Genomic DNA, 22,844 nt, shown 5'->3' with positions numbered 1-22,844 from the left:
AAGCAGGAGGATCTCTGAATTTGAGGCCAACTTCATCTACAGACCAAGTTCCAGGACAGCCAGGACTATACAGAGAAAACATGTCTTTAAAAAGAGAAAGAGGGTTGAGGATTTAGCTCAGTGGTAGAGCGCTTGTCTAGCAAGCACAAGGCCCTGGGTTTGGTCCCCAGCTCCGAAAAAAAAAAAAAAAAAAAAGAGAGAGAGAGAGAAAGAAAGAAAGAAGACACCCACTGTTTGAGTGTTCTGTCTGTATTTAAATTCCCTGCTGGAATCAGGCATGGTAGCTCACATCTGGAATCCCAGCACTTAGGAAGCTGCCTTGGGAGGAATGCTAAGCATTCTGGGCCAGCCTGAGCTACAGAGTGAGTTCTTGGCTATCATGGGCTACAAAGTCAGACCTTGTTGTCTGAAGGCCTAAATAAATACATTTTTTTCCTGCTTTAAACTCAGACGCAGTGGTACTCAACCTGTGGGTCTCGACCCCTCTGGGGGAGTGTCAAATAACCCATTCACAGGAGTTGCATATCAGAATTATCCTGTATATCAGTTATTTACATTGTGACTCATAACAGTAGTAAAATTACAGTTATAAAGTAGCAATGAAATAACGTTATGGTTCAGGGTCACCACGTGAGGAATTGTATTAAGGGGTTGTGAAATTAGGAAGGTTGAGAACCTGGCTCGGTGTCTTTGGTCTCTGGTGCCAACAGCTGCCAGATCTGTTCTATGGACAGAAGCAAAATGGTGGGACAAGCATGGGCTGGCCTGTGGTTTGTCTGGGTGGGAGGAGTTAGACTGGAGAGTGACAGATTTGAACCAGGCATGACACAGGGCACAGCTGAGAACCCCAGGGGAGCAGTGGGAAGAAGTGCTGAGAGGAGCTGGCTCAGCCTCAAGGTCTTGGTGGGTTGTCATGGCCAAAGAGGCATGTGCTTGGTGCCATCACTGTAAGAAACAGGGCATCGCCACATCAGCGTGTGGTATGGTGGAGCACTTGCCTACTTTGGTAAGGGCTGGGTCACCAAAAGAAAGCCAGAGTTGGTAGAATCTGCTCCCACCGATCCTCCTGCCTTAGCCTCCCTAACTGCTGGCACTGTGCACCAGCACATGTGGCACTGTCTGAAACCACCTACTTATTAGTCAGAGCGATAACCTTTGCCCGTGGTGAAAGAGCCAAAGTGTATGTGGAAGAAAAACTTAAGAGATTTTGCCAGAGCAAAATCCACACACTTAGATTATTCTCCTCAAAACAGTACAGTGAGAACTCATCCCTGTGACTATACTGCACATCAGACAGTTGTTTTTCTTGCCATCCTGATGTGGACGTGACTGTTTGTTACTACAGTAGACCACATATAAAACCTTTCCTTGGTTTTGCCCATTCTGAGGAGGCATCGGAGCTGGAGTTACTGTGGAGTTACTGGGTCACAGGTGTGAGTGCCATAAACACAGTGTATCAGTTACCTTTCCCAGTGCTGTGAGAAGACGGTCAAGAGAAGAGCAGAAGGGAGGAAGCGTTTGTTTCGGCTCATAGTACTGACCGTGAAGGAAGGGGAGTGAAGGCAGGAGGAGCTTGAGGCAGGTAGTCACATCTCTACACTCAGAAGGCCTAGTGCCATGTGTTCGGAGCTCACTTTCTCCAAGGCATACACATCAGGATTCCTTCTCAGGAACAGTGCCACCCACAGTTAGATGGATCATCCTCTTCAATCAGACAGGATAATCCCTCACAGATATGCCCAGAAATGAAATAACCCTCACATTTGTGTTTGGGGACTTGTCTGCTGAATGACTCTAATTCTTGTCAAGTGGAGACTCACCACCACATATGACAATATCCTTTCCTTTTCTCTTTTTCCCCTTCTCAGTCCCACCCTGCCTGCAAAACCCCCGAACTGACTGCAAACCAGTTCAACCTTTATGGAAAGAGCCCGCTAATGGTGTACTTCTTCCTCAACTACTCCCCGATACAGCTGCCTGGTCGGGACCTGCTGGTCAGCAGGAGAGAAAAGACTGAAATCATCCCATATCCTTGTCAAATGCTGCCTCTTTGCAGAAGCAGGGCTTGAGGAGAAGCATCCAGGCTGCGGGCATAGCCTGGCACACAGTAGGTACTTGGTAGGAACCAGCCATGGTATATACCATGGTATATTCTCATGGATAGAGAATTGCGCTTGTGCTCAGGTGAGCCTCATGTCTAGGCCTCATGTACTGGCCAGGATGCTTGAACATGTCCCCATGGACAAAGTCACCTCTTTCTCATTGTCTAGCATGAAATTAGGTATCATACTTTCCCTGCTGCTCACTGGCCCAAGAGAGTGGAACCATGAGTTTTGGTGTCCATAAGTGAGTTTCATCTAACCTCCTCTGCCCACCTTCCTCCATGGCTGCATTTGGAGTTGGTATAAAGCTTAGCTCTTGGGAAACAGGGACAGCATATGTTAGTTTGCAGCATGTGTTGGTATGCTGAGCCTTAGCAACATGCCTTGGGGTCCGAACATGGGTTCTACTGGGAATCAGTTTGCTCTGTTTGTCTAAATAGCCCAGATTCTGAAACTAATGCTAATCACTAGTGAGATTTTTGGAAAGGTTCCAGTTTTTCTGTGGGCAATTTTTATTTCATCTGTAAAGTCAGAATAAGGGTTCCCCCATCGGGGGTGCTTTTTGTTTGTTTGAATTGATTGTGTTTTGGACTTTGTTGTTGTTGATTTGTTTGTCCCACTGTGTAGCCCTGGCTGGCCTGGAACTTACTATGTAGAGCAGACTGGTCTTAAATTCACAGAGCTCCACCTCCTTCTGTATTCTGAGTGCTGTGATTTAAGACTTATGCCACCAGGCCCAGCTTCAGGGGCCATTTTGCAGATTGCATCCCAGTGCAGTAGAGGTAAGAGTGCTCAGTTACCTTTGCTAGCTCAGAGGCAGGAAGGACACAGGGGGCCTTTTTGTCTCTTGCCCCTAGAGCTTCACATCACAGATTTCTGAAGGTGGACCATCTACCTCTGAGAAACATGGTCCAAAATTGCCACAGCATCACCCTGTTCTTGAGGTCGCTGGGCTCCAGAGACAGCCCCTGGCTGGCATGTACCAACCTCAGCAGCTCTCTCTTCCCTTCAAGCTCCCAAAGTGAAGATGGTTCTACCAAGCTTGTAATGTGACTGAGTGGTGTAGAACTGGCACTGTATGAAGAACTGGCAATGTGGCTGTCACCATCCTCTACAGCAGTGGTTCTCAACCTTCCTAATGCTGCAGCCCTTTAATACAGTTCCTCATGTTGTGGTAAGCCCAACTATAAAATCATTTCATTGCTACTTCATAACTGTAATTTTGCTACTGTTATGAATTGTAATGTAAATGTGTTTTTTTCCTGGTCTTAGGTGGCCCCTGTGAAAGGGTCATTTGACACCCCTCCAAAAGGGTCAAGACCCACAGGTTGAGTACCGCTGCTCTGAAGGAAGGATTCTCTTCTTTTCAGGAGGCTCTTGAGATAAGGTCTCACAATTTAGCCGAGGCTGGCCTCAGACTCAGGGCAATGGCTGTTGCATTTGTGAGTGCTGAGGTTACAAGTCTGAGTCACTAAACCTGGCTTTTAGACCCTTTCGTAGATAAATGGGAATAAAGAGAGTTACAGTGGCCATCCCACAGCTTGTCACAAATGCAGCTGAGATTCTAACCAAGGGTGAAGGTGGAGAGAGGACAAAGGTGTTCTTGGTTTGTCTGTTTGCCTCGATGTTCTGAGACGTGTCTTGTCAGCTCTGGCAGCCCTGGAACTCCCTGATCATCCTAATTCTATTTCCCAAACGCTAGGATCCCAGGTGAGCATGGCCGCATCTGAAATGGACAGCAGAGCCAAGTGTGCTGTGTGTGCCTATAAGCCAACACTTGAGAGGCTGAGGCAGGTGGATCTCTGTGAGTTCAAGGCCAGCTAGAGTAAGACTGTCTCAAAACCCAAAACAAAACCTAAAACAGAAAACAAGAAATGATTTATCAGGCCGACAGGGAGAGGGATGTCAGAGCCCCTTTCTCTTCATCTTTGTGGTGACAGACAACAAGCCCAGACTGTCCCGGGCCCAGAACTAAGCTTGTGAGTTATGGCTGCAGTGATTTGTAGAAAGAACACTGTGATGTTGGGGAACCCCTTGGGAACAACACTGCAGTCCCGCCAGGGCACCATCTTTTTCCTTCAGACAGTCTAAGGAGGTATTTTCTGGCTCGATACCATGGACAGAGCCAAAGGGGGCTTAATGATAGGGCGGGCACAGCCACCAGGCCATGAAGGGACAGCCTTTCTCATTCTCCAGCTGGTCATCACCAGTCTGAGAAGACCACTGCCTGTGTGGACTTTGGGTGCCTCCTCCAGAACTCTTGAGCACCACACATTGCCCTTTGGGTCATCCACTCTCCCCTTGCCATGTCCAAGGCCCAGCCACTAGGACAGCACGGCAGACCTTTCCTTGACAGCAGAATGCACTGACAACACCCTGACCTATGCTGACATCATCCAGCTGGTCACAAAGAACATGGCAATTCGAAGGAAAAAGCTCAGGCAGCTAGACCGGATGTACGAGAACGAGTGGAACTGTTTTAACAATTACCTAATGGAGCTGCAAGAAAACTATGAGAGGTAAGAGGGCACGGGGGCAGAGCCACAAGTGGACACCCATCTGCTGCAGCAGTCAGCAGGATTTAGTTGGAGTTAGGAGCAAAGAGGTTTTTCTGTGGCCCGATTAGAAAGAGCTCATTCACCGGCAAGTGGTGGTGTATGCCTTTAATCCCGGCAATCAGGAAGCAGAGGCAAGTGGATCTCGGAGTTTGAAGCCAGCATGGTCTACATAGCTAGTTACAGGATAGCCAGGGATATACAAATAAATCCTGTCTCTAAAAACTGCTACCAACACCAATAACAACAACAACGACAAAACAAACAAAAAAAAAAAAAAAAGGAAGGAAGGAAGGAAGGAAGACATTCACAGAGCTTAGAGTCTTTTTTTTTTTTCCTTTTCTTTTTTTCGGAGCTGAGGACTGAACCCAGGGCCTTGCGCTTGCTAGGCAAGCACTCTACCACCGAGCTAAATCCCCAGTCTTTTTTTAGACTGGTGTGTGTGTGTGTGTGTGTGTGTGTGTGTGTGTGTGTGTGTGTGTGTGTGTGTTTTTGCTTGCATCTTCCTACTGTGTGGTGATGGCTGACAGTTGTAATTCTAACACTCAGGAAGGCTGAAGCAGAATTACCTCAAGTTCTAGGCCACCCTGGAGAGTAAGAGCCTGTCTCAACTACCCTACCTCTCTGTGCAAAAACAAACAAAACAAACAACTCTTTTTAAAAGGCTGACCTCATGGCCTATGTCTGTAGTCCTCAGCACTCAGAAAACTCAGGCAGAAAGATCACAATGTGGGTCCTAACCTGGGCTCAAAACCCAAGCTGAAGGTGGATATGTGTACACTCCTGTGAATGTGCATGTGGTCAAAGGAGTTGTCACCCATGTTGTGTTTCCCCTGCTGAGCTTAAGCCAGCAAGCCCTAGAAACCCACCTGTCTCTGATGCCCAGTTTTTTATTTGGTGCTGAGATCCATTTTCTGGTCTGTACTGGCTGCCCAGCGAGTGATTTTAACCACTGAAAAGCCTCTCCAGGCCGCCACCCTACCCCCCTAATTTCTGACACAGTTTCCTAATGAATCTGGAATGAACTCCAGGGACCTTCCAGTGTCCCTCCAGTGATGAGCTTACAGACAAATACCACCCACCATGCCTGGCTTTTAAAATGTGTACTGGGGATCTGTTCAGTCCCTAATGCTTTCACGGTTAGCACTTTCCACACCTCCCATCCCCCTGGATATCTAAACAGAAAAGTGGTACTCTGCTTCACTTCTTCAAAGATGGCCAGAGCCAGGATGAAATTGGCCATGAGGAAGATGACTCCAGTGGGGTAGGACTCTCTGGGAACATTACTACTTGTTTCTCTAATAGAACACAGGTCAGGAACATTGGCTTTGACATTGGGCAGACTGAAGCTCTGCCTCAGTCTTATCCATGTCAACGAGGATCCGCACTTAGGCTGTAAAGGGTGTGGCTGCCTCTTCCCTGAACATGACCAGTACTAGCACCTGCCTTGCAGAGTAGTTCTAGCCTAGTGCCTAGCTCAGAGGTGTTGGCTGGTGAAGGGGCACACATGGGGACACATAGCAGGGCACTACAGGGCCACAGCAACACAAGGCGTTTCAGCCAGAGTTTGTGGTCAAAAGATGGTGAACGACCAAGGCCATCCATCCATCAGGCAGCTGCTGAACCTCCCAGTGTGGGGGAGGTGCCTATCTGCCCTTAATGAGGGCTGCATTGAGGAGACACAGGACCATTCGTGGAGAATGTAGTTAGTTTCCTGTGAGTCCAGAGCACAAGGCCTCCAGTATATCTGGGACAGAGTACCTGAGGTTCAAAGTACTATTGGAGAAGCTCCAGGAAATGTTCCAACATTTGATTTTGTGAGAGCTGTCTTAAAAGGAGCAGAGACGTATATAACATCCCCCACTTCTTTTTTCATTTATGCATGTGTATGGGTATATATGGGTATGTATGGGTATGTGTGTGTGTGTGTGTGTGTGTGTGTGTGTGTGTGTGTTGCCCATGGTTAGCCCTGAACGCCAGGGCTCAAGTTATCTTCCCACATCAGCATGTTGAATAGTTGAGTATATACTGTCAACTCAGCTTATGATGTCATTTTTTAAAAATGATTTATAGGTGTGTGTGTGTGTCTTGCCTGCTTGTATGTATGTGTACTACCTAATATAGAAGTCAAAAGAGGTTGCTGAATCTCTTGGAGTTGGAATTACAGATGGTCGTGAGCTGCCATGTGGGAGCTGAGGACTGGACATGAGTCCTTTGCAAAAGCAGCAAGTCATGACAACATCTTAACTCACACAAACATAGATTAATGGCTGTTTTGCTGACCTCGAATACTCACAACCCAATTCTTCATCAAGTAAATGTGTACTTGCGTTTCAAAAGCCAACTGATGGTTATCCAGTTCAGCAAAGCCACTGTGTGCCCTGTGAACACGCTCTACAGGAGGCCTCCAATAGCAGCAGCTGCCAGCATTTATTGAGCGTTTCCTGTGTATCCAGCCGTCTTAAGCATTGGACCTCCTCTAACTCACACCTCACCCAGACCACGTGAGCACACTAGCATGGAGAGGCTAAGTAGTTTCCCCAAGGTCACCCACCAAGCAGCGCCCCACTTACAGTCATCTTCCTTTCGAGGGTGTGCACGTCAGTCTTCTTTGAAGATGGCAGACTCCTCGTCCTGTCTAATTTCATTACTGTTCATTCAAAAACCCCAGCAATGTGTATCTGGGATGGGGTGACTGCTGTGGTCAGCTGTTTCCATCCACTCTGCCTAGCAAAATAATGGAGATATTTGTTGGAAAAGATAACATTTGAAGACGGCCAGGGCTCTACAGTGAAACCTTGTCTGGAGGTAGTGGGTGGGGCAGGAGGAAAGATCCCATGGACTCTTACGGTTTTTCCCATCCACTTTTTGTCATTTCATCCCCCAGGGAGTTGGTTATCATCGATAAGAAAGAGAAAGAAAAGAAAAAAGCCAAGCACATGGTCGTCTCCTCCTCGACGTTGTTTGACTACTTGTTTAACGGCAAGGCCAAGGGAAACCCCCACAAAGAAATTGCCTTCCTTTCAAGGTTTGTTGTTCAAACAGAAGCCTCAGAAAATGTCCAGTGTGAGCAATGTAAGAATTCTTACCACATGGGGAAGGAATGTGGGGTTCAGGTCTTGGCGGGGAGGACACCCACAGAGCTTTCCTGGTCCTTACAATAGTGATAGAGACAGTTCATTAAGGAAGAAAGAAGACAGTTTCTGAGAGTGGAGGTGGCTAGAGAGCTGGGGCAATACTGAGGTACTCAGACATTATCCCCATTACAGATGGTTGTGAGCCACCATGTGGTTGCTGGGAATTGAACTCAGGACCTCTGGAAGAGCAGTCAGTGCTGTTAACTGCTGAGCCATCCCTCCAACCTGCTAATACTCTTTTCTAGCGTTCTTTCCCTCTCTTCTCACTGGAGTGCAATGGGGATGTAACACTTTCTCCCTTACCACTATAGTGCACAAACCAGTGTTTCTCAGAATCATTGAATTGTAATAATTTTGACGAGGGGCACCTATAATTTTAAGGTTGGGCATCAGTGACCAACTTTATATCCAGTAAAAGATCTGCCACACCCATTCATAATATATTCCCCTTACTTATTTACTGGCTTTTAAAGGTCCTTCCCTAGAAACACCATAACATTACTGCTTTATTTCAAGGGCCAGATATTAGTCACATGGTGATTATTGCAAGGGAGCCTGGGAAATGTAGTTTAAAAAGTGGAAACTAACTGGTTCCATTGCCAGGGTGAATGATGGCTTGGTTGGCGACTGTCCCCATCACTGATAGGTGGTAACAGCCTCTATTTTAGAGTTGAAGAAATCAGTACTCAGCCAGACTAAGAATGCTAGCCTATCCTATTAAACCTGTAGACTAACATGTTTCTTGAGTTGAGAAGACTATGAACTCAGAGAAGTAGTGGGGAGTGTCACTAACAGGCTTTTGTCACATCAATTCTAGCTTCTCAAGCATCAAAACTGCACCTCAGTCTAATTCCCTCAGACCCCACTCTCCTTCGTTTTTCCTCTCACCTGCTCAGTCTCCCCTCCTCCAGGAAGTCTTTTTTTTTTTTTTTTTTTTTTTTTGGAGCTGGGGACCGAACCCAGGGCCTTGCGCTTCCTAGGCAAGCGCTCTACCACTGAGCTAAATCCCAAACCCCCCGCCCCGCTTGGCTCCTCTTTTTTTTTTTTTTTTTTTAGATTTATGTATATAAGTACACTGTCGCTGTCTTCAGACACACCAGAAGAGGGCATCAGATCTCATTACAGATGGTTGTGAGCCACCATGTGGTTGCTGGGATTTGAACTCAGGACCTCTGGAAGAGCAGTCAGTGCTCTTAACCGCTGAGCCATCTCTCCAGCGCCCTAGGAAGTCTTCTCTGTATCTACTCACACTGCATCCTAGACTTGCTCCAGTTTGTCCTCAAGGTCAGGACAAACTTGTTTCCCCAGAGTCTTGTCTAGTCCTGGCTCCAATCGGCTGTCGGAGTAACAAGGGGCGTGGCCTTGTGCTGACCCTCTATTTTCACCACCAACCTTACCAACTTACATTTATTTCTCTCCCAGTGCACATGAAGGTGCCAGTGAAACTGCTGCTGGAGAAACCACACTCGTTTTTGAACTGTTTTTTTATTGGTATTCATTTTGCTTCCCCCACAGGAAGGAAAAGAGAGAGGTAGAAGGGAAACAAAAGGGTTTCCAGTCCCCTTTCTCACTGGAAAACTCTGTGGATAACTATTCCTTGGGCCTAAAAAGCCCCTACATAATGAAGTCTGCCTCCAGGTGAGTTGGAGGAACAATGGGAAGATAGGGGGCTGCCCACCTCCTAGCCCTGCTCCCTCCTGGTTTGTTGGAGAGACCTGACCGGAAGAGCTTTGTGCCCGGCCACTGCATCTTTTCAGACGGTGCCATGGTCGTATTGCAGTGCTGGGGACAACGAGCACCAAGAAAATATGGCGCAAACATGGCCTCAGGTGAAAGCTGAGCTTTCCTGAGGTAGGGATTAGTCACGGCATCCCAAGCCCAGAAGCAGGTTATGGCGTCCTCCAAAAAACGTTCTGCCGCAGGCACCCTGTTGCAGTGGGGATGTAGCAGTAGGTACTCAAAGCCCCATTTGACAAGCAGCTGGTGCCGGGAGGCAAATACAACAGCAAATTAAATGCCCACAGTATTTCGGACCCAGGGAAGATGGAACAGGGGTCCGGGATCAATGCAGGAGTGGTGTTGCTGAGTCTGGCACAGATGACAGGGTTTCCTGGCAGGGGAGGATTCAAAGGAGGCCAGCTACTAGCGGGGGTGGGGGGTGGGGAAATGGAGGGATATCGAGGTGGGATGGAGGGATGGGGTGGGGGTGAGGCTGGTGGTGGAGGGTGTGGAGGGGAGGGGTGTGGGGAGTTGGGGGTGGAGAAAAGCTCATCATCACATGGGAGGGGCATGGGGCAAGGTGTGGCTTCCAGGGTCAGGGGTCTGGAGGTGTCTTTGGGCAAACAAGATTTCCATGAAGCCCTTGGTTTTCTGTTATGGGGACCACTGGAAGATGGTCATCGAGAGCATCACTGAGTAGTTTTGGCTTTTCAGAGACCCAGTAGGTTTTAGTGTTCATGTTTGGGGGACTTGTAAAGGCTCCCACAAATCCTTGTCTGTGCTTGGTGCCTGTCTATACTTTTCAATCAGGAATCTCTAGGCTTTCTGGATTTTGGCTCAGAAAAACATTTCAGAAGCCAATCTTTAATGCCATATTATTAAGTAAGAAACCATTTACAAGCAGAATGTGATGGCACAGGGCTGTTAGCACAGCACTCAGGAGGCTGAGGCAAGAGGCTTTAAAAAGAACAAATACCCTGGGGTCTAACTGTAGTGAATTAGTTCATTTCTGTTGCCCTAATGAAATATCCAAGGCTGAGTATCCAGGTGTCTTAGTTAAGGATCTACTGCTGTGAACAGACACCATAACCATGGCAACTCTTATACAGACAACATTTAATTGGGGCTGTCTTACAGGATCAGAGGTTCAGTCCATCATCATCAAGGCAGGAACATGGCAGCATCTAGGCAGGAGATGAGGGTTCTACATCTTGTTCCAGAGGCAAACAGAAGACTGACTTTCAGGGAGCTAGGATGAAGGTTTCAAAATCCACACCCATGCCACATATTTGCAGCGTTCTTGTCTACTCTGTTCTTAGAGCTTTGTACACTAGCTCTGCATGAACCCTCCCAGAACTCCTAGAACTCTCCTGTAATGACACTCTTCCTCCAAGGCCACACCTCCTCCAACAAGGTCACATCTAGTAGTGTCACTCCCTGAACCAAGTATATTCAAACTATCACTTCATAACAACAAGATTTATTTAGCTTACAGTACTAGGGAATCTCAAAAAAATTGTGTGTGTACACTGTGTATGTTGTGAAATATGGAGTAAAGAAATTAGAATTGTAAAAACACACACACACACACACACACACGTTGGCAAAACACTCATACACATAACAAAAAACAAATCAATCCTAAAAAAAAGAAAATGTAATTATTATTTTAATTGAAGTAAGGTGAATTAAGACATACTCATCTCTCTCTCTCTCTGTTTTTTGAGATAGGGTTTGTCTGTGTAGCCTTTACTTGAACTTGTTCTATAGACCAGGCTGACCTCAAACTCAGAGATCCACCTGCCTCTGCCTCCCAAGTGCTGGTATTAAATGCATGTGCCACTATGCCCAGCCTAGGAGTCAATTTTAATTTTCTTGTCTTCTTGATTTTTTTTCTCTTATGTATTCACTGCAGTCCACCCACACATTCTTTCTTGGTTGACCCTAGACCCTCCATGCTGTCTGTCATTTGCTGGCCTTTTGATCTGCTTCCCTCGGGTGCTTGATGCTAGCCTGCTGACATCTTGGTCATATGAGGTTCCCCCCATTTCTGCCCTCTTATTCCTCCACAGTAAGCCCAGCAGCAGTAAGTCCAAAGGCAAGCAGGATATGCTCTTCCGACTCTCACCCTCCTCCATTGAATGAACACACCCAAGAACAGGAGGCCTCGGAGGGGACGCCCATGTCTGCTGTCAGATGTGATAGAAAACAGAATTAGCAATGGGACATATGGAGTCTCTCCTGTGGACTGCGAATATTAAAGTTCACACTTGTCATGAACCATTCAGGGCTTAGACACACCATACACCGAATCCATCAGACATTTACTAATTTGTTCTTTCATTCACTTGATAATAACAACACAATCCAACACATCCTTGTGAAATGTAGCAAGACCTTGTCTCGAAAACCAGCCAACAGCAAGGATACCAAGGGAGCTGAGCTGCTAAGTCCCAGCTGTCTTTAGTCCCAGCACTCTCCAGGCCCGGGCACACAGGTAGATCTGAGTTCGAGGCTGGTCGTTCCTACATGTTTGTTAAAACATGTGACACACACTTATTTGAGGCTTACCCATCTATTAATCTATATTGTTAGATATTCACAACGTTTATTTATGTTTTCAGTTTAAATTTTTTATTTGCCTTGCCTATGCTAGCAAACCACTCCTTGCTGTTTGAGGGTCTTGCTGAGTTTTCTGGGACACCCGTGTGAGTCTCCTACCTTAGTCACTGGGCCCAGCTGCCTCTACCTGGTTTGGGGGTGATCATAAAGGAAGTTTACAGTAAAGCAACAGAAATGAGTTTGAGCCTACATATTTGCAATCCTTTAGTCCTGCACCTCTTTGTATTAACTGTCTGAAGGGTGTCACCCCCTCCTGGGCCTACAGGCTCTCTCAGAGCTGTAAAACAGCTCACTTCTTTCCTGGGGAGTAGGCACAACCAAACATTTCCAGGAATTTTAGATTCCTTTCAAGGTCCCTGAAACTCTGCCTGCCTCATAAGCCAACTACACTTCTGGAAATCTACCCTATGAAAACCTGAGGAAAAAAGGCGTGTAGAAGATGCTTCATTTGTCGTCTCTGAGAAGAGGGGAAACTCGTTAATAACAGACATCCTATGCAATACTGTGTGGCCATTTAAAGCTCTGTGGGAGGCATGGGAAGTGCAGAGGTAAGAGTTGGGGTGTGGCCGAGCAGCGAGTACTGGTTGAGTATGTCTTCTTGGTTTTGTTAACGTTTTCAATAAAAACTAACTTTCTATTTTGGTTTTGGTTTTTAAAACTTGGATGACTTTTTTTGTTTGTTTGTTTGTTTCTTTTCTTTCCATTAATCGAAGCCTTGAGATAAGTGCATAAGCAGCCATCATAGAGTTGTTAGAAGGTCTCTCTGAAGTAATAAGTAGAAAATTGGAAATCGGGTACTAGAAAAGACCAGAAGATGGGCCTAGAGATAGAGCTTGCAGCCCAAGGACATGCCTTCCCAGGCTGCTGCCCTTCCACTGAACCCCAGCTCCATATACCATCCATACACCGTCCCACATCAGCATTTGCCCTCTTTATCCTGCCAGACACTCAGGGGCTCAGCCTAACTGCCATGTTTCCCCTCACCGCAAACTAGATCATGTGTCCCTGTGCATGTTCCCATACCACCCTGTATCTCTGTTAAGATTTCTTATTTTTATTTGTATGTATGTATGTATGTATGTATGTATGTATGTATGTATGTATGTATATCCATGTGTGTGTAGGTTAGAAGAGGGCGTCAGATCTCCTGGAGTTGGAATTTAAGGCAGTTGTAAGTCACCTAGAGTAGGAACTGAACTCACATCCTGGTGCATGCCTTTAGTCCCAGCACTTGGGAGGCAGGGGCAGGAGGATCTCTGAGTGTGAGGACAGCCTCAGCTACAGAGTAAGTTCCAGAACAGCCAGGGCTACACGGAGAAACCTCTCCGTGTCTCAAACAAACAAAAGTAAAAAGGAAGGGTTAAAGCAGAGGGACTGGTTCTCTCTGCGTTCTCGGAAGTCCTGGCTTCATCCTGTGAGAGGTCACACAACAGTAAGAACACGGAAAAACATTTTTCTTTCATAGGTTTGGACCACATTTGGCCACAGCAAAAAAATTTTTTTTTTGGTTCTTTTTTTCGGAGCTGGGGACCGAACCCAGGGCCTTGTGCTTCCTAGGTAAGTGCTCTACCACTGAGCTAAATCCCCAACCCCCACAGCAATTTTTTTTAAAGGGGAAAATATTTCAATGGTAAAACTGGCACAAGAAACGTATTTCTGTTGTTAGAGAAGCAAGGAAGCACTCTGCTTCCACCATAACAGTGTTCAGACCTTTACAAAGTGACTCCAGACAGGGGAGTTAAAGTAAAATTTTAACTGTTTTTCCTTTCTAGCCCCGGCTTCCAGAAATGATGACTCTGAGACTATTTATTTATTATTAAATGCTTAGGCCATAAGCCGTGGCTCATTCCCTGACTAGCTCATAACTTACTTAACCATTTAAACTATTCTATGTCTACCAATTGGTTAATTACCTCTCTTCAGTCCTGGCCTCCTCGTGTCTCCCCTGAGTCCATGTTCTGCCTGTTTACATCCATCTCTTTGGTCTATCTCCCATCTCATTTCTCTCGGCTTTCCCCTGGACTCTCCTTTATCGCCTACTATTTCCCAGAATCCTCTCTTTTCCTGCCAGTGTCCCACCTCCTATGTCCAGCTCATTGGCCTTGGGCTTTTTAATTGGCAGGTGATGTTTATAAGAGATCCTCTCTACAGTGGAGGAGCCTTGTCATGTAATTAGATGCTACCTATTCCCAGGATGTTAGTGGTTAGTCAGGTCTGGTGTGCATGTAAGGTAATGACATTAGGGATGTTATGTCGAGACAAAATATAATACATATTCATTTGGAAACAGTAAACTCCACAGAAGTGAACTGTGGTTCTCCCCTTGCTCTGGAAAACAAATAATTTATACATTAAAGTCATGGTTGTGTTTGCATTTATAGGTGCTGTTACACAGAAAACTGAAAGTGCCATTTCAGATCCACAGAATTAATCCTCAGCACGGTGGCACATGATGGTGGGCATGAATATGCCCTAAATGGAAGACGAATAAACCTCCTACTTCATAAGAAAAGAAGTGCCATATTTTATGAAAAACACAAACCTATTCCTTCTGTTTTCAGTGTAAAGCACTCACTTGTTGGTCTGATAGCAGTGATTTGACCAGAGAGCTATAAAAGGCTCCCTGTATCAGTGAAGGCTACCACAGACTAGAAGCAGGAATTGGCACAAGCCAATGAACCAGCAGATGATAATATTAAATACTTCCCCCCAATTTCACATTGTCAATATGGTAAAATCAGAGCTCAACCACCAATTTTCTATTAGTGGGCCAGCCTGTGGTTATAGCAGGACTTTCTGTAGACCAACCAGTAGTATAAATACATGAGACTTTTATTATAGTTTAAAGCTTAGGGGGTTGGGGATTTAGCTCAGTGGTAGAGCGCTTGCCTAGGAAGCGCAAGGCCCTGGGTTCGGTCCCCAGCTCCGAAAAAAAAAAAAAAAAAAAAAAAAGCTTAGGCCTTTTGCCAGGGAAATCTCCCAGCTATCGTTGAAACTTTACCGAACTCTTCTAGTCTACGACCCACCACATGGCTAGCTCTAGGCCTTTCTCTGCTCTGGTCCATACCTGTTCCTTTCCATGTCAGCTCTGAATTTCTTCTCCTTCAGCACTTCCTCTTCCGGAAGTTCTGCCCTCCTCCTTCCTGCTCCAGCTATTGGCCTTTAGATTTTCATTATAGCCAATCAGTAGTGAGACAGTGTCTGATACAATTCTAGATTGCCTTTCGGCTGGTGAGGAAGAACAAATAGACAGAAAATAGAAAGCCTGGTGATGGGTCACAGAATATCAGAATCCTGCCAGCATTTAGTTCTCTGCCAGTACAGAATTAACAATTCGAAAAACAGAGACACACCTTCTCACACAATGTGAAGAAAAGTTATCCCAACACATGGTAGTTAAAAATAATAAAAATTCAAGGCAGGAGCTATTTTGTAACTTTTTATTGATTCTTTGTGAACATCATGCACATGATGTTCCCCACATCATGCACCCCAATCCCCATTCATCTCCCTGTCTCTTTGTATCAGCCCTGCCCTTGCAACCCCACCTTTCCCTCAGTTAAAAACAAAATGAAAAAAAAAATCCCCAAATATCTTGGACCACCGCCACTGGTATAAAGAAAAGGTTGGCTTTGAACTCAGGGATCCACCTGATTCTGCCTCCCTAGTTCTGGATTAAAGGCATTCACCACCATACCAGGTTAAAATATCTTAAAAAAAAAAAAAAGAATAAAGAATATATAAACTAATGTCCCAAATGAGAAAGGCCCATCCCTGATGACAGCAGATAGTAGAATGACATCAAGTTTACTGATGGAACTGGAGAGATGGCTCAGTGAGAGACAGCCCGAGAGACTCAGGGCTAACGAACTACAGTAGACAGCCATCCTGAGTCCTCCCATTGAGATTACTGGCTGCTCTTGTAGAGGACCTAGGTTTAGTTCCCAGCATTCACATAGAAGCTTGGAAGCATTCTTACCTCTGACTATGGGATCTGACTCCCTCTACTTGCTCCTCGGGCATCAGGCTCATGTCAAGCACATACATGCAGGCAAGATACTCATATAAATATAAAATAAATATATTTTTTGAGACAGGGTCTTACTTTGTAGCTCTGACCAGCCGACTGGCCTGGAACTTGCTGTGTAGACCAGGCCAGCCTTAAACTCAAAAGATCCACTTGCCTGAGTATTGGGATTAAATGTGTGTACCACCTATACCTGGCATTCAAGTTTTGAAAACTATTCCTGAAGTTGATGAGATGGCTCAGTATGTAAAGGCACATGCTGCCAAGCCTGCTGACCTGGGCTCAACCCCAGTGACACACAGTGGAAGGAGAGAACTGACTCCCTTAAGTTGTTTTCTTTGTGCTGTGTTACTCTGCTTGCACGCATGCGCACGTGCACACACACGCACTCCAATGCACACACCTGTTTTTAAAAAGCTTTAATGTATTCAGTTTATAAGTAAAATACTACTGAAGGATTAATGAAAATTTTCTGAAACGTGTTATTTAACAAGATAATGTTAATTGGAGGCGGCAGGGAATTAAAAGAGGTTCTCACATAGCCCAGGCTATGCAGCTGAGGCTGATCTTGAACTCCTAGTCTTCCTACCTGGTCCTCTCAAGTGCTGGTACTATTGGAGGTGTGGTCACCTCTAACGAGTAAACATTAGTTAAAAACAATCTAACATATGTACATTTTATCTTCTAGCGTTTCAATAAAATCTGTCGCATCTGTCTGCCATGAGGGATAATAAGGTTAATACCAGGCTAGACCAAAGCCTGCACTCATCAGCACCCACCAGCCTTTGCAAGGACATCTAGGGAAATGTGGAGTACATTGATGAAAGCCAGTCAGCAGGGAAATGTGACAGCCCCAGAAGCCTCAGCCTCAGTAGGAATTAGAGAGTATTAACAAATTTCCAAGGAGTTTTTAGAAAGAACGAAGATTTCTACCTTCCAAATATGCAATATAGTGCACATGGTGCTGGAGATCTTAGGTACCAGAATTAAGGAAATAGAAGCAGGTAGATTTCTGTGAGTTCCAGGACAACCAAGTCTACATAGTAAAACTGTGTCAAGAGAGAGAGAGAGAGAGAGAGAGAGAGAGAGAGAGAGAGAGAGGGAACATAAAACATACTAACATATTAGTGGAAGCAAATTATTAATCAAGGGAGTATATAAGCAATGCGCACGTGCGGGTGTGTGTGTGTGTGTGTGTGTGTGTGTGAGTTCATGCATGCATATTTGAGTCTAGTCTGAATCTAAGAACAGAATATTATATAGAGCAGTGTTTCTCAACCTGTGGGTCAAGACCCCTTTGGCAATGCTTTATCTCCAAACATATTTACAATTCAGAACAGTAGCAAAATTACAATTATGAAGTAGCAACTTATGGTTGGGGGCACCACAGCATGAGGAACTGTACTAAAATGACACAGCATTAGGAAGGCTGAGACAAACCCTGTTACAGAGCATCTCAGCAGCGGCTCACCCGTGCACGCAGTAAGAGAACAGTTTTGGATGACTTTTTTGTGTGTGTGCACCCGGCCTCAGGGAAGACACGTTTCTAAATCTCTCGCCAAAGTGACTAGCTGTTTGGTTTCTAAAAATTGCTTTCAGTCCCAAGGTTCACGTTCCGTAGAAAGATGAAACTATTCCTGGAAAATTATGCAAAGGGAGAGGCAGACTCGAGGGTTATGTCTTACAGCAGCATCGCAACTGTGTGTTCTTTTATCTCAGCCCTCAATACCTGCCTTGTCCTTGAATCTCTACCGTGGGAGACCTAGTGGAGGGCCTGGCACACAGTTGGGAATCAATGCCCACTTTCATTATAAATGCATTCAGTGTCTAAGGGAAGATTTGTCTGGCAAAAGATTTGGTGTTGTATCATGATGAAACCCTTCTTTCTTTAATTATCAGAGTATTTCTCAAATTTGTGCTCTTGAAATTCCAAGAATGTATAATTCACAGACAACTGGAGTGAAGATTCCCCAGATCCCCAGTGAGACCAGGAGCCTCTATTTGGCTGTGAGGTGGCTGTCCACAGAGGGGCAGTACAGTGCAGTGGTTTAAGACTCAGGTCCTGCTCTGAATCCCACTGCCTGTTTTACTAAGTCTTTAGAATATATGATATCACCAAGTATATGAAAATTAGATCATTCCTGAAGACCCCCCCCCCAAGTAGGCCATATTATCTGGCAGTAAATGACACAAAAGTGGCTTACTCTGTCCTCGATGTCTTGAATAGGAAAATAGCACTTCCCCTACAGGACTTCTCTTCTCTGTCTGTCTGTCTGTCTGTCCGTCCGTCCGTCCGTCCGTCCATCTATCCATCCATCCATCCATCCATCATCTATTATCTATATCTCTCTCAGTATGTTTTTTAAGATTCATTTATCTTATTTAAATAAGTACACTGTACCTGTTAGATCCCATTACAGACAGTTGTGAGCCACCATGTGGTTGCTGGGAATTGAACTCAGGACCTCTGGAAGTGCAGTCAGAGCTCTTAACCACTGAGCCATCTCTCCAACTCCCTAAGTATTTTTTTTTTGAGACAGTTTCTCTGTGTAGCCCTAGTTATCCTGGAACACACTCTGTACATCAGGTGGCCTTGAATTCAGAGATCTGCCTCCCTCTGTCTGTCTCTCAAATGCTGAGACTGAAGGCAGGTGCCGCCATACCAGATTGATTTTTCTCTCTTTTTTAAATATAGTCTTATCGGGAACTTGAGAAGTGTCTCCATAGTTAAGAGCACCATCCAACTACCTGGAATTCTAGTTCCAGAGGATCTGATGCTCTCTTCTGGCCTCAAAGTTGCCAACACACATGATACACAGATACATGCAGACAAACACACATACGCATAATCTTACCAGTCTTCTATGGCTTGTGAATTTTGTGCTATGCCCTGCTCTCGAAGGGGACCTAGATTTGCTTCCCAGCACCCACAAAGTGGCTCACAGCCATCTGGAACTCTAGTTCCAGGGGATCTGACACCTCACCTTTGCTGGCACCAGACACCCACATGGTATACATACATGCAGGCAAAACATTCAAACATATGAAATAAAATAATGTTCGATTAAAAAAACACTTTTTAAATAAAAATAAATGGCTCTATGCTTTCTTCTCGTGTTTTTCTTATGTTGTTCGGATTGATCCATCTAGAAGTTATTTTGGCAAAAGGTGTGAAGTGTGGTTCCAGTTTTATTCCCCTCCAGATGGTTACCCAGTCATTCCAACACCATTCACTCACTCAACTCATTTCCTTCATCAACTTGAAACTGCCACTTCACGATACTCAGAATTGTTATAGAAATTTTTCTTCCCAACTCAACGGAAAGTTGCACTTTTTTTTTTCACTCCCCGTTTGTGGCTGTTGTTTAAGCGTTTAAAAAGTTGCACAGTGCCATCGGTAGGCTATCCTAACAAGTCTTTCTCCTCGCCTCATGAATTTGTCATTACCAAGCTCATTTCAGTTTCTTCCTTCGAGTGTACTGCACACAACCTTCAAATATTATGAGCGTTTCTCTTTCCCAGCTGTCACTACAGCAAACTACATATGTTAGATTTCCCTAAATCGTCTTGTTGCGCTCTTTGCAGCTCTCCGGTATACTGTTGATGTCTTCAAACAAGTTGCCCAAAAGTTCCTGGATTTTAGGTGAATTCAGAAGAAGCCTGCCATAGGTGTTGGACTCCTTTTCAAATGGACATTTTCCATTCGAGAAGACAGGCAATGAGTCTGTAAATGAAGAGCATGCATTTGGAAGAGCTATAGCATTGGTTGATTTAAAAACAAAAACAAAAAACTATCCGTGGGAGATGGGACTGTCCTTCAAAATGTCAACTGTTTTGGAATGTATCCCATTAAAAAGGTTCAAAAAGGGGGGTTGGGGATTTAGCTCAGTGGTAGAGCGCTTGCCTAGCAAATGCAAGGCCCTGGCTTCGGTCCCCAGCTCCGAAAAAAAAAAGAAAAAAAAAAAAGGTTCAAAAAGGATATAGAGGTCACCCGTATTGTTGGGTCATCCAAGACACTTCCAAGTTACCCCAGCAGATGGTCTTTCAAGTGTTTCCTGACTCTCAACCGTCAGTTTCCATTTAAAGGGAAAAGGAAACAGTCTGGAGAGGCGGCCTTGCTGGCATCATGGCTGGCCCCGGATTTCTATTTAAAACAGAACTAAAACCTCCTGTGTTTCTGTAGACCATTTAAAACCACGTTAGAAAAAAAACATTACTCTCCAAAAGAGAGGGCCGCAAATGTGGAGAGAAGAGGAGAATGGGAAGGTTGGGTACACAGCCAGGCATGAAAAACTTGGAATGAAAGCAGGTCCAGGCAGGGGAAACCGGACCCCCAAGTTCAACCTTCTAACAGTCCTAGGTCGTCATCTCCTGCCCTAGTCAGTTGCCTAGGCTTAGAAGCCGACTTAAGAATTCTCTTCCCCTGACTCAGCAACTCCCTTCACCAAGGGACACCCGGGTTCTCTTCTCTCTCCTCAGAGTCCATGTTCCACCACTGCCCTTCTTCACCTCGGAGACCCGAAGACCTGCTCCAGGATCCTCCCAGCCACCCTCACTAGAACCCCTGCCGCACACTCCGCTCTGCCATGCGTTTTATCCCAGATTCCCTAGGAGATTTGCCCTACCCTTGTTCTGTAGCTAATCCCAGCCCCGCCCCACACCCTAGCCCCGCCCACAGCACTAGCCCCGCCCTATACCCCAAGCCCCGCCCACACTGGGGTCTTGCTTCAGAAGTCCTCCTTCGGCTCCAAACCATAGATATTCGACGACTGTGTTGTCGGCCTCCTCCACGTTCTGGGTCCGCGTTGGAATTCTGGACTGGACGAGAAAGCCGGAGCGCGAGTCGTAAAGGATTCACCTTGAAAATCTCGGGGAGGCTGTGGGTTCGAGTGGGGGTGAGTGGTGAAAAGAGGAAGCGCGGGAAAATCTGAGGAGAACTTGAAGCCCTGAGAAAGTTTTCCTCTCCGTGCCCTTTCTGTGGTAATTTTTGGTCGTTGTTGGATTTAGCCTGGTGTCTGTCACTTTCCGCTCAGGGTCTGAGACGTGGAGTGACTTCGAGACATTGCCAACCTCCTGTAAATTAAGTCCGACCCAAGTCTTGAAGGCCTCCTCTCATTATGAGGGAACTAGGTCGGGCCTGGAAAATGTAGGCCTCAGGGGCCCTGACTGAGCCTCTTGCCCAGGGGCCAAGGACCTCTGACTGCCTTCTTTTTGCCCTGCTGCTCCCCACTCAAATATTGTCCTCTTTTGTACCCAACTCTTTGCCATCTTAGTAGTTTGTTTCCTTTGTGCTGGCATCCAACACTTGACTCCGGCATTAAGTGAGAAAGTGTGAGGCCAGCCACCGCTGCTCAGAGAAGCAGCATCTCAAAACAAAAACAAAACAAGGGGCTGGAGAGATGGCTCAGTGGTTAAGAACACTGACTGCTCTTCCAGAGGTCCTGAGTTCAATTCCCAACCACATGGTGGCTCACAACCATCTGTAATGGGATCTGATGCCCTCTTCTGGTGAGGACAGCAACAGTGTACTCACATATAAAATTAATAAATCTAAAAAAAAAAAAGAACAAACAGAAAAGGAATAGACTATGAACAATATTATTCAGACTACATTTGATTGTAATATACACGATCATGACTATGGCTTCCCAGGATCTTTTAAAAACTTGGACACTGGATGTTGGTTATTGGATATTGTCCTGGCTAGTTTTTTCTTTTTTTTTTTTCTTTTTTCTTTTTTTTTTTTTTATTGAGTATTTCTTATTTACATTTCGAGTGTTATTCCCTTTCCCGGTTTACGGGCCAACATCCCCTCCCCTGGCTAGTTTTTTCTTAATTGACAAAGTTCTTTATTCACTTTACATCCAGATCTCAGCTTTCCCTCCCTCCTCTCCTCCCAGTCCCTACCTCTCACCTCATTTCACCCCCTCTCTAACTATCCCTTCTCCTGGGAAGATGGGAGGCCTCCTATGGATAGCAACCAGCCCCAGTATATCAAGCTGTAACAAGACTTAGGTGTACCCTCTCCCACTGAGGCTACACAAAGCATCCCAGTTAGGGGGAAAAGATCCAAAGGTAGGCAATACAGTTAGAGACAGGCCCTGATCCCACTTTAGGAGTTCCCCATGAAGGCCTAGTGCACAACTGCTACATACATGAAGAGTGCCTAGGTCTGTACCATTCATGCTCTCTGGTTGGCAGTCCTGTCTCCTTAAGCCCCCATGGGCCCAGGTTAGCCCTCTAGAGGTTTGCTTGTGGTATCCTTGACCCCTCTGGCTCCCTTAATCCTTCTTCCCCTCTTCCACAGGATTCCTCAAGCCCTACTCAATGTTTGGCTGAGGGTCTCTGCATCAGCTCCTAACAATTGCTGGGTGAAGCAGCTCTGATGACATTTATGCTAGGCTCCTGTCTGCAAGTATAGCAGACTATCAACAAGAGTATCAGGGGTGGGTGTCCTGGCTAGTTTTATGTCAACTTGAGTTGATACCAGCTAGAGTCATCTGAAGGGAGAGAACCTCAATTGAGAAAATGCACTGACAAGATCCAGCTGTAGGGCAGGTGATCCTGAATTATATAAGAAAGCAGGCTGAGCAAGCTATGGGGAACAAGCCAGTAAGCAGCACTCCTCCATGGTCTCTGATTCAGTTTCTGCCTCCAGGTTCCTGCCTTGAGGTCCTGCCTT

General features: G+C 45.7%; 2 protein-coding genes across 8 annotated transcripts in view; both read left to right on the top strand.

The window, feature by feature from the left end:
- The window catches only part of Fam227a (family with sequence similarity 227, member A), a 42,372-nt gene extending 29,575 nt beyond the window's left edge, over nt 1-12,797 (top strand). For 6 of the 7 annotated variants that reach the window (XR_015623929.1, XM_087556569.1, XM_087556570.1 and 3 more), the window contains 5 exons: nt 1,869-2,026; nt 4,469-4,621; nt 7,545-7,685; nt 9,310-9,432; nt 11,586-12,793. Coding sequence is in view for 6 of the 7 variants with exons in the window: in XM_087556569.1 (XP_087412695.1) it covers nt 1,869-2,026; nt 4,469-4,621; nt 7,545-7,685; nt 9,310-9,432; nt 11,586-11,658 (648 nt within the window). In the remaining variant the exon portion in view is untranslated. 7 annotated transcript variants of the gene reach the window in all.
- Nucleotides 12,798-19,688: 6,891 nt separating this feature from the next.
- The window catches only part of Dmc1 (DNA meiotic recombinase 1), a 42,577-nt gene continuing 39,421 nt past the window's right edge, over nt 19,689-22,844 (top strand). Inside the window, 2 exon segments of the mRNA NM_001130567.1 lie at nt 19,689-19,805; nt 20,642-21,057. The gene's annotated coding sequence lies outside the window, so the exon portion shown is untranslated.

This window comes from Rattus norvegicus, chromosome 7, assembly GCF_021556685.1.
Source record: "Rattus norvegicus strain SHRSP/BbbUtx chromosome 7, alternate assembly SHRSP_T2T, whole genome shotgun sequence".
In the NCBI taxonomy this organism is placed as follows: Eukaryota; Metazoa; Chordata; class Mammalia; order Rodentia; family Muridae; genus Rattus; species Rattus norvegicus.
Note: the sequence above shows the minus strand (reverse complement) of the source record. Positions and strands in the feature narration are given on the sequence as shown.